The sequence below is a fragment of the Scyliorhinus torazame genome, chromosome 21, assembly GCF_047496885.1.
Source record: "Scyliorhinus torazame isolate Kashiwa2021f chromosome 21, sScyTor2.1, whole genome shotgun sequence".
Lineage (NCBI taxonomy): Eukaryota > Metazoa > Chordata > Chondrichthyes > Carcharhiniformes > Scyliorhinidae > Scyliorhinus > Scyliorhinus torazame.
Genome location: NC_092727.1, coordinates 14,381,262 through 14,397,719, shown reverse-complemented (window position 1 = coordinate 14,397,719; position 16,458 = coordinate 14,381,262). Strand labels below are relative to the sequence as shown.

The following is a 16,458-nucleotide window of genomic DNA, read 5'->3' as shown; positions in this document are numbered from 1 at the left end:
CTTCCATGATGTGTCAGAGGCGACTCTGGCCATCTCAAAGCCTCGAATGAGCGTACAATCCTGTTATTTCCTACACAAAGGCCATGTGCCACCCACTGCTCCATTGGTATCGCTGATCTCACCATTGGGGAGGCACCCAAAATGGGATCAGGATGTGATCACCATATTTGGCTGACACGGGCAACTCAAGAAACAGGGAGACAATAAAACCTACATCCTCCATTGCCGAGTGGTGCCTAATTATTCTGCGCCACCTTGACTGATAGATCGGTGGGGAACCCATGGTGGGTGGTCACCTTCGGCAGGGCCGGATGATCACACTGGCAGGAAAAGCCGGAGCCCCCGGCCCTCGGTCTGGGTGAATGTCGGTAGTTAGTCGAAAGTAGAAATATTGCAGTTGTTGGCAATCCAAAACAAAATCATCCCAATTCTCTTTCCGCACATATGGGTGATCTACGGCAGAATTTTGGGTTTCCATGGATAGTTATTCCCGGAACAGGTCACTAGTCTGCCGGCTGAGGCTTAGAACCTGAGGGGGCGCATCTCCACATCAAACATGGCTGTCCAGGGAATTTTCCCCCTTCTTATTGCCAGACAGTGGCTTGCTGGAAGGATTTGCAGGCTGACACTCAACCTGTTTGGGGAAGCACGGTGGCACAGTGGTTAGCACTGTTGCTTCACAGCTCCAGCATCCCAGGTTCGATTCCCGGCTTGGGTGACTGTCTGTGCGGAGTCTGCACGTTCTCCCCGTGTCTGCGTGGGTTTCCTCCGGGTGCTCCGGCTTCCTCTCACAGCACAAAGATGTGCAGATTAGGCGGATTGGCCGTACTAAATTACCCCTTAGTGTCCAAAAAGGTTAGCTGGGGTTACTGGGTTACGGGAGGTATGGGCTTGCATAGGGTGCTCTTTCCAAAGGCCGGTGCAGACCCAATGGGCTGAATGGCCTCCTTCTGCACTGTAAAATCTATGATCTATAATCGACAACGGTGTCAATGCATTTACCTTGACCATCAAGTCCAGGGTGGGATTTTAACCCGGAACCTCTGACTCAGAGGCATGGATGGTACCCATTGGGACATAAGACCTCCCGAAATAAAATGCTGGCAATACTCAGCAGGTTATGGTTGCATCTGTGGCATGAGAGCCTGTGACCTTTCATCTGGAGTTCTGAGATAACTCTGTCTCCGCAGATATTGCCCAAGTCTATCGATAGTCAGTTCCCACTACCAGTCCTCTGCACAAAAGTGGCCATTTTTATGAAAGAGACATTACAAGGAGTGTTTCCCTTCATCTGCTCCGCGCTTCACCTGAGAAGGGCTGGTCCAAGTACAAGCAAAAAACAAATCTATTCCCTGTCTGTCATTCTGGAAAGAAAGTTGATCATTAAAACAAATGACAGCATTATCTGGAAGTGCTTGGCACTCCATATATAAACACAGATTAAAACAAACAGAATGGCAGCTGGCACAAGAAATTTTGGTTAGCTGATAAAAGCAGTGTCAATTATAAACAGAAAATAAAGTGGACACAGTAACAATTAACAAACGAATTATTGTGTGTCAGTAATTTAGCCAGTAAAAAGTTCTTTCGCACCATTGTGCTGCCTGAAATGTGTCAGTTCCTGCTCAAGATTATGCTGTTGATGCAGTTATATTAGGGACAGGGTGTGATAGATCTTACCTATTTGTGAATAACATGTCATCGAAAGGTGTGGCAAAACCATCTGCTTGACATAAAAAAAATACTCAGTTAGTAAAATTATTACTACTTGTCTTATTTTTTGTAGCTGTAACTACAGGTAAATTGGAATTGGTGAGTACATGTTTTGTAAATTTTCCACCTGTAATGCACAGGCAAAATAGTATAATTTAAAGGATCAGAATTCATCGTCTACCTTCCATAACTTATCTGAATCTCTGCTACCTCTATTCTAAACTGCAGCGTACCATGTTTTGTTCAAGTCACTCCAATGCTCACCGACTTACGTTTGGTCCTCCAACTCTCAGAGTGGAATTTTTCTGTCCCATCATGGTTGAGGGCAGAGGGAGGTGGGGGCTGTTTCAAACTCCATTAACTCCTGTTAAGGGCACAGCTGATGCCAAATGCTGAGTTGTTCAAATCGCAGAAGGGAAACATGAAATAACTACTCTCAACTGTGTTTGCAGGTTGAACAGTGTGAGGAGATTGTACAGGATGCTGCGAGGCCTGGATAGAGTGGACGTGGAGAGGATGTTTCCACTTATAGGAAAAACTAGAACCAGAGGACACAATCTCAGACTAAAGGGATGATGCTTTAAAACAGAGACGAGGAGGAATTTCTTCAGCCAGAGGGTGGTGAATCTTTGCCGCAGAAGGCTGTGGAGGCCAAATCACTGAGTGTCTTTAAGACAGAGATAGATAGGTTCATGATTAATAATGGAATCTGGGATTATGGGGAGAAGGCAGGAGAAAGGGAATGAGAAAAAAAAATCAGCCATGATTGAATGGCGGAGCAGACTCGATGGGCCGAGTGACCTAATTCTTATAGTCTTAGGTATTGAGCTCCAGAAATGATGACCCCCGACTACCTGTGATGATTTGAAACGTTTATTAAGAAATAGAAAAGAAAATTGAAGTGTAAAGATAGGAGCTGGAGAGAGTGAGGGATCTGTTTCTGGGGGGGGGGCGGTGTGCGAGTTGGGGGGAGTTGAAGGAGAAAGCAGAGCTAGGGGGAGCAGGCAGGTTCAGATATTACCAGGTGCGGGACTTTGTTGGCGGGCATTTCCGACTTTCCCGGGGGCATCCCCGTCTACGTTGCTGGAAAGGATACTCTCGTGTGCGGGGTCGGAGGAGGGCGTGTCTGGGATATATGGGTCGATACTGGGGGAAGAACAGGTTTCGGTAAATGAGGTGAAGGCCAGGTGGGAGGAGGAGCTGGGACCCATTTTCGAGGCGGAGGAGGTGTGGAGTGAGCCCTGTCATAGGGTAATTTGCTACGTCGTCCTACGTGAGGTTGAGCTTGATACAGCTAAAGGTGGTGTTTAGATTGTACCTCACCAGGGCCAGTATGAGTCAATATTTTTCAGGGGGTCGAGGATAAGTGTGAGTGGTGCTCGAGAGAGCCTGCTCTCCATACGCACATGTTCTGGTCCTGCCCCAAGCTGGTGCATTTTTGGGGTCCTTTTTTAGCCCCCATATCTGCAATCCTTAATGTTGACTTAGAGCCCTGTCCATTAGTTATCGTATTTGGGATGTTGAATAAACCGGAATTGAGGATGGGGCCAGGGACGGCTGCTTTGGCATTTGCATTGCTGTTGGCGTGGCGACGGATAGTGCTGAGCTGGAGGCAGGTGGCGCCACCCAATGGAGAAGCATGGCTGGGTGATTCAATGGAATTCTCGTACCTCGAGCGGGTCAAGTTCATGGTGAAGTGGTCGATCGATGGGTTCTATCTTGGATGGTGGTTGTTTATTTTGCACTTTAAAGATCGGGCCACTGTTAACTCTTGGTGGGGGAGATGGAAAGAGGGGGAATTGTTTGGGTTGCGTCTCTTTTATCGGGGTTCCTGTTACTGTTGTTGCTTGTAATGTTTGATACATGTTTGGTACAGTTTTGTTTTGTAAATTCTTTGATCTAAAATGTAGAATGTTTTAATAAAAATATTTAAAGAAAATTATGAGTACACTTACATAAGAAAATGGCCAGAATTTTCTACTGGTAACGCGCCCCTGCCCCTGCGTTTCCCAGCAGCATGGGGGGAAGATGGAATCAGTGTGGCACCGTGAAACAAGCGGCTTGGTAACTGGAGAATCCAGACCAATGACTTTATCCAGTTTCATTGCTTTAAACAATTCCAAACAAACTTAACTGCTTTCAGAGTTAACTCTCTCCAATCTGGTCCACCACAACTTTTAGATTTGACCACACTCTGCCTTCACATTTGTTGGGGTTGCTTCTGAAGTTAACCCAGTTTACTTTTCAAACCTGGCTTCCTTCACCCACTGTTTGCTGGGAGGTAAACAGCTATTCCTTTCCTTGGCTGAGATCTCAATGTAGCTCCCACATGGGTTCCAGTATCTACTTGAGTGTGTTTTCCCTTTTGATCTCGCTTACTGGACCTAATTTCTTTAGAACTGTACTCTCCCAGACTTGATTACCTTCATCTCTCAATTTTAACTTTTAGAATTTATAATAAAAGTAAACTCACTTTATCCACCTTCTCTATGACACCTTTCCTTCGCACCGCGCAAATAATAATAATAATAATCTTTATTATTGTCACAAGTAGGCTTACATTAACACTGCAATGAAGTTACTGTGAAAATCCCCTAGTCGCCACATTCCGGCACCTGTTCGGGTACACTGAGGGAGAATTCAGAATGTCCAATTTATGTAACATCACGTCTTTCGGGACTTGTGGGAGGAAACCGGAGCGCCCGGAGGAAACCCTCGCAGGCACGGGGAGAACGTGCGGACTCCGCACAGACAGTGACCCAAGCCGGGAATTGAACCTGGGACCCTGGCGCTGTGAAACAACAATGCTACCCACAGATTTGTCTTATCCTTTGAATCCCGACAACCCATTCAGGTCTATTCATGTACTGTACCCAGTCTGACAAAATTGCCTCAGGTAAACATCTATTTGCAGTATTGCTTGGCTCATTAACATAGCAAATGCACTGGTTAGATTCACACAGTCACTCTGGCCATGTCTTGATGATCTTACTCATATATTCCCAATGTTTAAAATATATGACGAGACCATCACCAGCAGGAAATATTCCAATTTCTTGGATTTCCCTGACATGGGAAGCTTTCATCGGCAGGAGGAACCCCGTCAATTTTAAGGCACTCACTCTTATATTCTTCAAAAAAAAAGAAATTTAGAGTACCCAATTCATTTTTTCAATTAAAAGGCAATTTAGCGTGTTCAATCCACCTAGCCTGCACATCTTTTGGGTTGTGGGGGCGAAACCCACGCAGACGCGGGGAGAATGTGCAAACTCCACACAGACAGTGACCCAGAGCCGGGATCAAACCTGGGACCTCGGCGCCATGAGGCAGCAGGGCTAACCCACTGCCACCATGCTGCCCAGCACTCTTATATTCTATACTCCTCATAAATAAAGTGGCTGAAGCACTTTTTTATGGAAGCAGTGGGGACACAAGATTCTGGTTGTCAGACATAACAAACCATGCTAATTGCATGTTATGTAGGAAATTGTTCATTGTGAGATAATGCACACTCTATGTGTAAAAGGTTGTTGATTGACATGACTGATTTGAAACTAATGCTTGGAGGGAAAGAAAAATCTCTAAAATTAAATAGTTGGATGCACATCATCAACTGTTGGATTGGTATACGAAAATAAATATATGTTTGAAGAAATTGGGAGAAGTTCAAGCTGAAGGGCATCTCACAATGTAATGCAATGAAAGTCGTTGATAAATAGAACATAGAACATTACAGCGCAGTACAGGCCCTTCGGCCCTCGATGTTGCGCCGACCTGTGAAACCACTCTAAAGCCCATCTACACTATTCCCTTATCGTCCATATGTCTATCCGATGACCATTTGAATGCCCTTAGTGTTGGCGAGTCCACTCCTGTTGCAGGCAGGGCATTCCACGCCCTTACTACTCTCTGAGTAAAGAACCTACCTCTGACATCTGTCCTATATCTATCTCCCCTCAATTCAAAGCTATGTCCCCTTGTGCTAGACATCACCATCCGAGGAAAAAGGCTCTCACTGTCCACCCTATCCAATCCTCTGATCATCTTGTGTGTCTCAATTAAGTCACCTCTTAACCTTCTTCTCTCTAATGAAAACAGCCTCAAGTCCCTCAGCCTTTCCTCATAAGATCTTCCCTCCATACCAGGCAACATTCTGGTAAATCTCCTCTGCACAATGCTTCCACATCCTTCCTATAATGCGGCGACTAGAATTGCACGCAATGCTCCAAATGCGGCCGCACCAGAGTTTTGTACAGCTGCAACATGACTTCATGGCTCCGAAACTCAATCCCTCTGCCAATAAAAGCTAACACACCGTACGCCTTCTTAACAACCCTTTCAACCTGGGTGGCAACTTTCAGGGATCTATGTACATGGACACCAAGATCTCTCTGCTCATCCTCACTGCCAAGAATCTTACCATTAGCCCAGTACTCTGTCTTCCTTTTATTCCTTCCAAAATGAATCACCTCACACTTTTCTGCATTAAACTCCATTTGCCACCTCTCAGCCCAGCACTGCAGCTTATCTATGTCCCATTGTAACTTGTAACATCCTTCCGCACTGTCCACAACTCCACCGACTTTAGTGTCATCTGCAAATTTACTCACCCATCCTTCTACGCCCTCCTCCAGGTCATTTATAAAAATTATAAACAGCAGTGGCCCCAAAACAGATCCTTGTGGTACACCACTAGTAACTGGACTCCAGTCTGAACATTTCCCATCAACTACCACCTTCTGTCTTCTTCCAGCTAGCCAATTTCTGATCCAAACTGCTAAATCACCCTGAATTCCATGTCTCCGTATTTCCTGCAGTAGCCTACCATGGGGAACCTTATCAAACGCTTTACTGAAATCCATATACACCACATCAACTGCTTTACCCTCATCCACCTGTTTGGTCACCTTCTCAAAGAACTCAATAAGGTTTGTGAGGCACGACCTACCCTTCACAAAACCTTGTTGACTATCTCTAATCAAATTATTCCTTTCCAGATGATTATACATCCTATCTCTTATAAACCTTTCCAAGATTTTGCCCACAACAGAAGTAAGGCTCACTGGTCTATAGTTACCGGGGTTGTCTCTACTTCCCTTCTTGAACAAGGGGACAACATTTGCTATCCTCCAGTCTTCTGGCACTATTCCTGTAGACAAAGATGACTTAAAGATCAAAGCCAAAGGCTCAGCAATCTCCTCCCTAGCTTCCCAGAGAATCCTAGGATAAATCCCACCCGGCCCAGGGGACTTATCTATTTTCACACTTTCCAGAATTGCTAATACCTCCTCCTTATGAACCTCAAGCCCTTCTAGTCTAGTAGCTTGAATCTCAGTATTCTCCTCGACAACATTATCTTTTTCCTGTGTGAATACTGACGAAAAATATTCATTTAGCACCTCAACTATCTCCTCGGACTCCAAGCACAACTTCCCGCTACTGTCCTTGACTGGCCCTACTCTTACCCTAGTCATTCTTTTATTCCTGACATATCTATAGAAAGCTTTAGGGTTATCCTTGATCCTACCTGCCAAAGACTTCTCATGGCCCTCCTGGCTTTTCTTAGCTCTCTCTTTAGGTCCTTCCTAGCTAACTTGTAACTCTCGAGCGCCCTAACTGAACCTTCATGTCTCATCTTTACATAAGCCTCCTTCTTCCTCTTGACAAGTGTTTCGACTGCTTTAGTAAACCACAGTTGCCTTGCTCGACCACTTCCTCCCTGCCTGACAGGTACATCCTTATCAAGGACACGCAGTAGCTGTTTTGAAATCTTGAGTTGTGTGAATAAAGACTCATTTTAGGAAAAAGACTCTGGAAAATCCTTTCAAGGGCAATGAAACCAACTCAGTCATAGAATCTCTACAGTGCAGAAGGAAGCCATTCGGCCCATCGAGTCCGCATGGACCCTCTGAAATAGCACTCTACCCCTCTCTCCCTGTAATCCCGCGCATTGATCATAGCCATTCCATCTAACCTGCACAACTTTGGGCTGTGGGGGGAAAACGGAGCACCCAGAGGAAACCCACGTAGACACAGGGAGAACGTGCAAACTCCACACAGTCAGTGACCCAAGGCTGGAATTGAACCCGGGTCCCTGGCGCTGTGAGGCAACAGTACTAACCATTGTGCCACCATGTCACCCTGCCTCGCCAGGGGACTGAGGTAACTGATATCTCTCTAACAATTTATTTGTTTTCCACACTCTGGAACACATCACCCTCCTTCTTGAAGGCTTGCTGCGAAGCTAAATTCACTGTACATTCTGGCAGCCAACTTCATGGGGTGTTAAGCCAGTGACAAATTACTCATTGTAATTGCTTGTTGTGGCAACTTGGAGGACACAAACAGCGTCAGACAGATACGCACGGGATATTTATCTGTCCCATAATTAATGTAGCACATAATAAAGAAAAATAAACAAGCGGAGTTAATTAATTTGCATCTAGGTGTTGTGTACCCATCTCCTGGTGGGGACAAAGATTTTCTACTTTGCATTTCAGCAGGCACGCCTTGTGACTTGATAACCTGTAATGTTACAGTTTCAAACACTCTCCCCACTCATTTGATTATATTTCAGGTACCTCTCTTTGTGTCCCGTGATTGCGAACAAAAGAAAATATTGCTAGACATTTGAGGTTTTAGGGACATAGGAATCAGTGCTACATTCATGAAGATAATAAGCTGTAAGTTTCATTGCCATGGTACAGAGCTGCATCTCCTCACACTGGTCTGGTTGCTCGTCCGTTTTAACCCATTGCAAATCTTCTGAAACATCAAAATACTGGAAATTTGAAATAAAAACAGAAAGTGTAACCAATTGACGCCCCAGCATTGATTTCTGTGGTTGTGCACTCGTCCCATTTTGCCTACCTGAAAATGCCCCATTCATGCCAACTTTCTGTTGCCTGTTAGCTAACTAATTCTCTACCCATGCTATTACGATACCTGCTGCATCATGAGTTATTTTGCACATTATCTTCTGATTTGACACCTTATCAAATGCCTTCTGGAAATCTAAGTACAGCACATTCACAGGTTCCCCGTTATCCACATTCCTTGTTACTTCCTCAAAGAGCTTCAGTAAGTTAGTCAAACACGATTTCCCTTTCACAAAACCACATTGTTCCTGCCTGATTGCATTGAGATTTTCCACGTGCCTAAGTATAAGCTCCTTCATCATGGATTCCAGATATTTTTCAGTGACAGATGTTAAGCTAACAAGCCGCTACATTCCCGATTTCTGCCTCCTTCCTTTCTTGAATAGAGGAGTTACATTTGCTATTTTCCAAACTGACTGAACATGTCCAGAATCTAAGGAATTTCAGCAGCCACTTCTTTTACGACCCCAGGATGAAGTACAAACGTACCTGGGGACTTGTTTTATTTCTAATAATATTCTCTGAAACTTTTCCCTCAACTTTAAACTAAGTAGCGTGCATGCGTGTGTGTGGGAGGTGGGGTGGGGTGGGGAGTGGAGGGGGGGGGGGGGGGCTCAGTTGTATGTAAAATTAGAAAATCAAAATTAAAAGAGAAGATAGGAGTGCTGGTTAGTGATGAGGTGGATTCGTCCCAGAACATGAAAGGGGGGGACAGATCGTGTGAACGTCTTGTTGCACCAAGGAATCAGACAAGAGTAGGGAAATTTGAAAATAGCACAAAATTAAAGGCTTTGTGTCTGAATGCACAAAGCATTTTGAACAACATTAATGAGTTCACAGCACAAATAGAGACAAAGGAGTCTGATTTGATGGCGATTACTGAGACATGGTTACAAGGAGACCAGGTCTGGGAGGTGAATATTCAAGGATACCCAGTATTTCAGAAAGATAGACAGAAAGGAAAAGGAGGTGGTTTAGCTTTGCGAGTAAAGGAAGGGATCAGTGCTGTAGTGAGAAATTATATAGGCACTGGAGATCCAGATGTGGAATCAGTCTGGGTAGAAATAAGAAATTGCAAATGAAAAAAGTCCCTGATGGGAGTAATCTATTGGTTCCCAAACAGTAGTTGCATGGTATAAGCCAGGAAATATTGGAGGTTTGTACGAAAGGTAGACCAATAGACATGGGTGATTTTAATATGCATATAGATTGGTAGCCTCGAGCAAAAGTTCATTGAATGTGTTAGAGGTTGTTTCTTAGAGCAATATGTTGTGGAGCCAACCAGGGAGCAGGCTATTCTTGATTTGCTATTATGCAATGAGGAGGGATTAATGAATGACCTCAAATCCTTCAGGATCCTCTATGGAAGAGTGATCATTGCATAATAGAATTTCAGATTCTGTTTGAGGATGAGAAACTGGAGCCCGATACTTGCGCTCTGGAGTTGAAAAAGGTAATTATGTTGGCATAAGAACAGATATGGCCCTACTGGACTGGGTAGGAAGATTAAAAGGTAGGACCGTTGATGAACAGTGGCAGTTGTTTAAGGAGATCTTCTATTTTTCCTAACTGAAATATATTCCAGAGAGGAAAAAGATTATGAGGGGGGGGGGGGGGGGGGGGGGGGAAATAAATCCATGGCTGAGAAAGGAAATTAAAGATAACATAAATACGAAAACAAAGGCATACCACATTGCCAAGGCCAGTGGCAGGCTGGAAGATTGGGGAACTTTTAAAGGTCAACAAAGGGTCACTAAAAATGTAATAAAAAGAGTAAAGGTAAATTATGAAAGAAAACTAGAGCAAAATATAAACAAAGATAGCAAAAGCTTCCATGATATATAAAAGGGAAGAGAGTAGCTAAAGTGAACGTTGGTCCCTTGGAGGAGGTAACCAGGGAGTTAATAGTGGGGAACACAGAAATAGCAGAGACGCTAAATCAATATTTTGCCTCAGTTTTCACAGTGGAGGACATTAGTACTATCCCAATAGTAACAGGTAATACAGAGGTAATAGAAAGGGAGGAACTTAGAAAAATCATCACCAATAGGGAAAATGTACTAAACAAACTACTGTAACTGAAGGCAGATAAGTCCCCAGGGTCTGATTGCCTTATCCTGGGGTCTTAAAGGAAGTGGCAGTGGAGATAGTGGATCCATTGTTTATTATATTCCAAACTTCCCTGGATCTGGGAAAGGTTCCAGTGGATTGGAAAAATTCTAATGTATCGTCCTTATTCAAAAAGTGAAGAAAGCAAAAAGTAGGAAAATATAGACAACTTAGTTTAACATCTATCATTGGAAAATTGTTAGAATCTATTATTAAGGAACACTAAGGAACAGGACATTTAGAAAGTCAAAACGCAATCCATCAGAGCCAGCATGTTTTTATGAAGGGTAAATCGTGTTTGACTAATTTGCTAGAGTTCTTCGAAAATGTACAAGCCAAGTGGATAATGGACATCCTGTAGATGTAGTGTATCTGGACTTCCAGAAAGCATTCGATAAGGTGCCACACAAAAAGTTAATACAAAAGATAAGATCATACGGGAATAGGAGTAATTTATCAGCTTGGATAGAAGACTGGCTAACCGACGGAAGGCAGAGAGTCGGGATAAATGTTTTTTTTTCTGGTTGGCAAAATGTAACTAGTGGGGTGCCACAGGATTCAGTCCTTAGGGCCCCAACTATTTACAATCTATAATAATGACTTGGATACAGGGATAGAAGGCGCTCTAGCCAAATCTGCAGATGACACTAAAATAGGTGGGATAGTAAATTGCAATGAGAAAATAAAAACATTACAAATGGATATAGATCGGTTCGGTGAGCGGGCCAAAATTTGGTAGATGGAGTTTAACGTGGATAAGTGTGAAGTTATCCATTTGGGTCTGAAAAATGGAAAGGCAACTTATTACCTAAATGGAGAGGCACATCAGAGTGCCTTGGTGCAGCGGGATCTCGGTGTCCTCTTGCATAAATCTTAGAAAACTAGTTAATAAAAACAGCAGGTAATAACAAAGGCAAATGGAATGTTGGACTTTATAGCTAAAGGAATAGAGTGTATAAGTAGGGAAATGTTGCTGCAACTGTACAAGGCATTAGTGAGACTGCACCTGGAGTACTGTGTACAGTTTTGGTCCCCTTATTTGAGGAGGGATGTAGTTGTTTTAGAGGCAGTTCAAAGGAGGTTCGCTAGATTGATTCTAGAGATGAGAGAGATTGAACAGTTTCGGCCTACACTCTCTCGAGTTTAGAATGAGAGGCAACTTTATTGAAGTATATAAGATGATAAAAGTTATTGACAAATTAGACATAGAGCGGATGTTTCCTCGGGTGGAGCAATCCAGAAAGAGAGGTCATAGTTTTAAGAGAAGTGAGTTCTCCCAGTGAGACAGAGAAGACAGCCAGAGTGAGACACAGCAAAGAGTGAGTTTGGGAATTTGAATCGAGGTGGGAATTGAATTGAATTAAATTGAATCAGTAAGGCAGCTCCTTTTAAATTTCAGGAGTTTAAATTAATTGATTTTAAGCTAGTATTGTGCAGTGTAGGTTAACAAGGGCTGCCCCACCCACTCACATAACTGGTTGGCAGTTAAGTGTCAGTCACTTCAATCTACTTTGATCTAAAAGCAGGTGGGGGAAGGGAGTCAATTCAGGACAGTTTAAAAAGAGCCACTTGTAAACTCACTCCCAGTGAGTTCTCCCAGTGAGACAGAGAAGACAGCCAGAGTGAGACACAGCAAAGAGTGAGTTTGGGAATTTGAATCGAGGTGGGAATTCAAAGCTGGGTGGGGAGGAAGTGCTTTTTGTGACTGGTAAGTAGTGTTTCTGTTTTTCTGTTTCTTTTCATTGGTATATATATATATTTTTTTCTTCATTGTTTATTTATTTATTTAAATTTTTTCTGGGGAAATTGAAATTGTTGAAGTTAACCAAAGGTTTAAGACATGGCAGGAGATCTCAGACCCGTGTCATGCTCCTCGTGTGCGATGTGGGAGCTCAGGGACACGTCCACTGTCCCTGGCTCCTTCACGTGCATGAAGTGTGTCCAGTTGCAGCTCCTGTTAGACCGCTTGACGGCTCTGGAGCTGCGGGTGGACTCACATTGGAGCGTCCGCGATGCTGAGGGCGTCGTGGATAGCACGTTTAGCGAGTTGGTCACACCGCAGGTGAAAGGTACTGAGGGAGATGGTAAATGGGTGACCAAAAGACAGAGCAAGAGTAGGAAGGCAGTGCAGGTGTCCTCTGCGGTCATCTCCCTGCAAAACAGATATACCGCTTTGGATACTGTTGAGGGAGATGGCTCACCAGGGGAAGGCAGCAGCAGCCAGGTTCATGGCACCGTGGCTGGCTCTGCTGCGCAGCTGGTCAGGAAGAAGAATGGCAGGGCTATAGTGATAGGGGACTCAATTGTAAGGGGAATAGACAGGCGGTTCTGCGGACGCAATCGAGACTCCAGGATTGTATGTTGCCTCCCTGGTGCAAGGGTCAAGGATGTCTCGGAGCGGCTGCAGGACATTCTGGGGGGGGAGGGTGAACAGCCAGCTGTTGTGGTGCACATAGGCACCAACGATATAGGTAAAAAACGGGACGAGGTCCTACAAGCTGAATTTAGGGAGCTAGGAGTTAAACTAAAAAGTAGGACCTCAAAGCTAGTAATCTCAGGATTGCTACCAGTGCCACGAGCTAGTCAGAGTAGGAATGTCAGGATAGAGAGGATGAATACGTGGCTCGAGAGATGGTGCAAGAGGGAGGGATTCAAATTCCTGGGACATTGGAACCGATTCTGGGGGAGGTGGGACCAGTACAAACCGGACGGTCTGCACCTGGGCAGGACTGGAACCGATGTCCTAGGGGGGGGGGGGGTGTTTGCTAGAGCTGTTGGGGAGAGTTTAAACTAATGTGGCAGGGGAATGGGATCCAATGCAGGAAGTTGGAAGGTAGTAAAACAGGGACAGAAATAAAAGGCAGTAAGGGGGAAAGTGTAAGGCAGAGAAGCTATAGTCAAATCAAAAAGGGCGACAGTACAAGGTACAGTGACTGAGGGGAGCTCAGTGAATAGGACCAGGAATACTAAAAGAAATAAAATGGGAAGTGAAAACATTAATGGTAAGCGACGCAGCAGGTTGTTACAGGAAGATATGGGTTCGACGACAAGGAAAATTAGGAGAAAGGTTAAGAGGAAATATAACTTAGGAGAGGCTACTGATCGAGGTGTTAAGATTAAGAACAGAGGTAAAAATGCCAACATAAGTGTACTTTACCTGAATGCTCGTAGTATTCGGAATAAGGTAAATGAGTTGATGGCGCAAATCATCGTGAATGACTATGATTTAGTGGCCATTACTGAAACATGGTTAAAGGTCACGACTGGGAGTTAAATATCCGAGGGTATCAAACTTTTCGGAAGAACCGAGTGGATGGTAAGGGAGGTGGTGTAGCTCTGTTATTTAAGGATGACATCCGGGCAACAGTAAGGGATGACATCGGTGCTATGGAGGATAAGGTTGAATCCATTTGGGTGGAAATCAGGAATAGTAAGGCGAAAAAGTCACTGATAGGAGTAATCTATAGGCCACCAAATAGTAACATTATGGTGGGGCAGGCAATAAACAAAGAAATAACAGATGCATGTAGAAATGGTACAGCAGTTATCATGGGGGATTTTAATCTACATGTTGATTGGTTTAACCAGGTCGGTCAAGGCAGCCTTGAGGAGGAGTTTATAGAATGTATCCGCGATAGTTTCCTCGAACAGTATGTAATGGAACCTACGAGGGAACAAGCGGTCCTAGATCTGGTCCTGTGTAATGAGACAGGATTGATTCAGGATCTCATAGTTAGGGATCCTCTCGGAAGGAGCGATCACAATATGGTGGAATTTAAAATACAGATGGAGGGTGAGAAGGTAAAATCAAGCACGAGTGTTTTGTGCTTAAACAAAGGAGATTACAATGGGATGAGAGAAGAACTAGCTAAGGTAGACTGGGAGCAAAGACTTTATGGTGAAACAGTGGAGAACCTTCCAAGTGATTTTTCACAGTGCCCAGCAAAGGTTTATACCAACAAAAAGGAAGGACGGTAAAAAGGGGGAAAATCGACCGTGGATATCAAAGGAAATAAGGGAGAGTATCAAATTGAAGGAAAAAACATACAAAGTAGCAAAGATTAGTGGGAGACTAGAGGACTGGGAAATCTTTAGGGGGCAACAGAAAGCTACTAAAAAAGCTGTAAAGAAGAGTAAGATAGATTATGAGAGTAAACTTGCTCAGAATATAAAAACAGATAGTAAAAGTTTCTACAAATACATAAAACAAAAAAGAGTGGCTAAGGTAAATATTGGTCCTTTAGAGGATGAGAAGGGAGATTTAATAATGAGAGATGAGGAAATGGCTGAGGAACTGAACAGGTTTTTTGGGTCGGTCTTCACAGTGGAAGATACAAATAAAATGCCAGTGACTGATGGAAATGAGGCTATGACAGGTGAGGACCTTGAGAGGATTGATATCACCAAGGAGGTAGTGATGGGCAAGCTAATGGGGCTAAAGGTAGACAAGTCTCCTGGCCCTGATGGAATGCATCCCAGAGTGCTAAAAGAGATGGCTAGGGAAATTGCAAATCCACTCGTGATAATTTACCAAAATTCACTAGACTCTGGGGTGGTCCCAGCGGATTGGAAATTAGCAAACGTGACACCACTGTTTAAAAAAGGAGGTAGGCAGAAAGTGGGTAATTATAGGCCAGTGAGCTTAACTTCGGTAGTAGGGAAGATGCTGGAATCTGTCATCAAGGATGAAATAGCGAGGCATCTGGATGGAAATTGTCCCATTGGACAGACGCAGCATGGGTTCATAAAGGGCAGGTCGTGCCTAACTAATTTAGTGGAATTTTTTGAGGACATTAACAGTGCGGTAGATAACGGGGAGCCAATGGATGTGGTATATCTGGATTTCCAGAAAGCCTTTGACAAGGTGCCACACAAAAGGTTGTTGCATAAGATAAAGATGCATGGCATTAAGGGGAAAGTAGTAGCATGGATCGAGGATTGGTTAATTAATAGAAAGCAAAGAGTGGGGATTAATGGGTGTTTCTCTGGTTGGCAATCAGTAGCTAGTGGTGTCCCTCAGGGATCAGTGTTGGGCCCACAACTGTTCACAATTTACATAGATGATTTGGAGTTGGGGACCAAGGGCAATGTGTCCAAGTTTGCAGACGTCACTAAGATAAGTGGTAAAGCAAAAAGTGCAGAGGATACTGGAAGTCTGCAGAGGGATTTGGATAGGCTAAGTGAATGGGCTAGGGTCTGGCAGGTGGAATACAATGTTGACAAATGTGACGTTATCCATTTTGGTAGGAATAACAGCAAAAGGGATTATTATTTAAATGATAAAATATTAAAACATGCTGCTGTGCAGAGAGACCTGGGTGTGCTAGTGCATGAGTCACAGAAAGTTGGTTTTCAGGTGCAACAGGTGATTAAGAAGGCAAATGGAATTTTGTCCTTCATTGCTAGAGGGATGGAGTTTAAGACTAGGGAGGTTATGCTGCAATTGTATAAGGTGTTAGTGAGGCCACACCTGGAGTATTGTGTTCAGTTTTGGTCTCCTTACTTGAGAAAGGACGTACTGGCACTGGAGGGTGTGCAGAGGAGATTCACTAGGTTAATCCCAGAGCTGAAGGGGTTGGATTACGAGGAGAGGTTGAGTAGACTGGGACTGTACTCGTTGGAATTTAGAAGGATGAGGGGGGATCTTATAGAAACATATAAGATTATGAAGGGAATAGATAGGATAGATGCGGGCAGGTTGTTTCCACTGGCGGGTAAAAGCAGAACTAGGGGGCATAGCCTCAAAATAAGGGGAAGT

At 44.0% G+C, this 16,458-nt stretch overlaps 1 protein-coding gene across 1 annotated transcript in view; it reads right to left on the bottom strand.

The window, feature by feature from the left end:
• LOC140398739 (uncharacterized) overlaps positions 1–16,458 on the bottom strand; it is a 196,020-nt gene that overhangs the window by 95,733 nt on the left and 83,829 nt on the right. Inside the window, exon 3 of the mRNA XM_072487749.1 lies at positions 1,681–1,723. Coding sequence (XP_072343850.1) covers positions 1,681–1,723 — 43 coding nt within the window. The remainder of the gene's footprint in view (positions 1–1,680; positions 1,724–16,458) is intronic.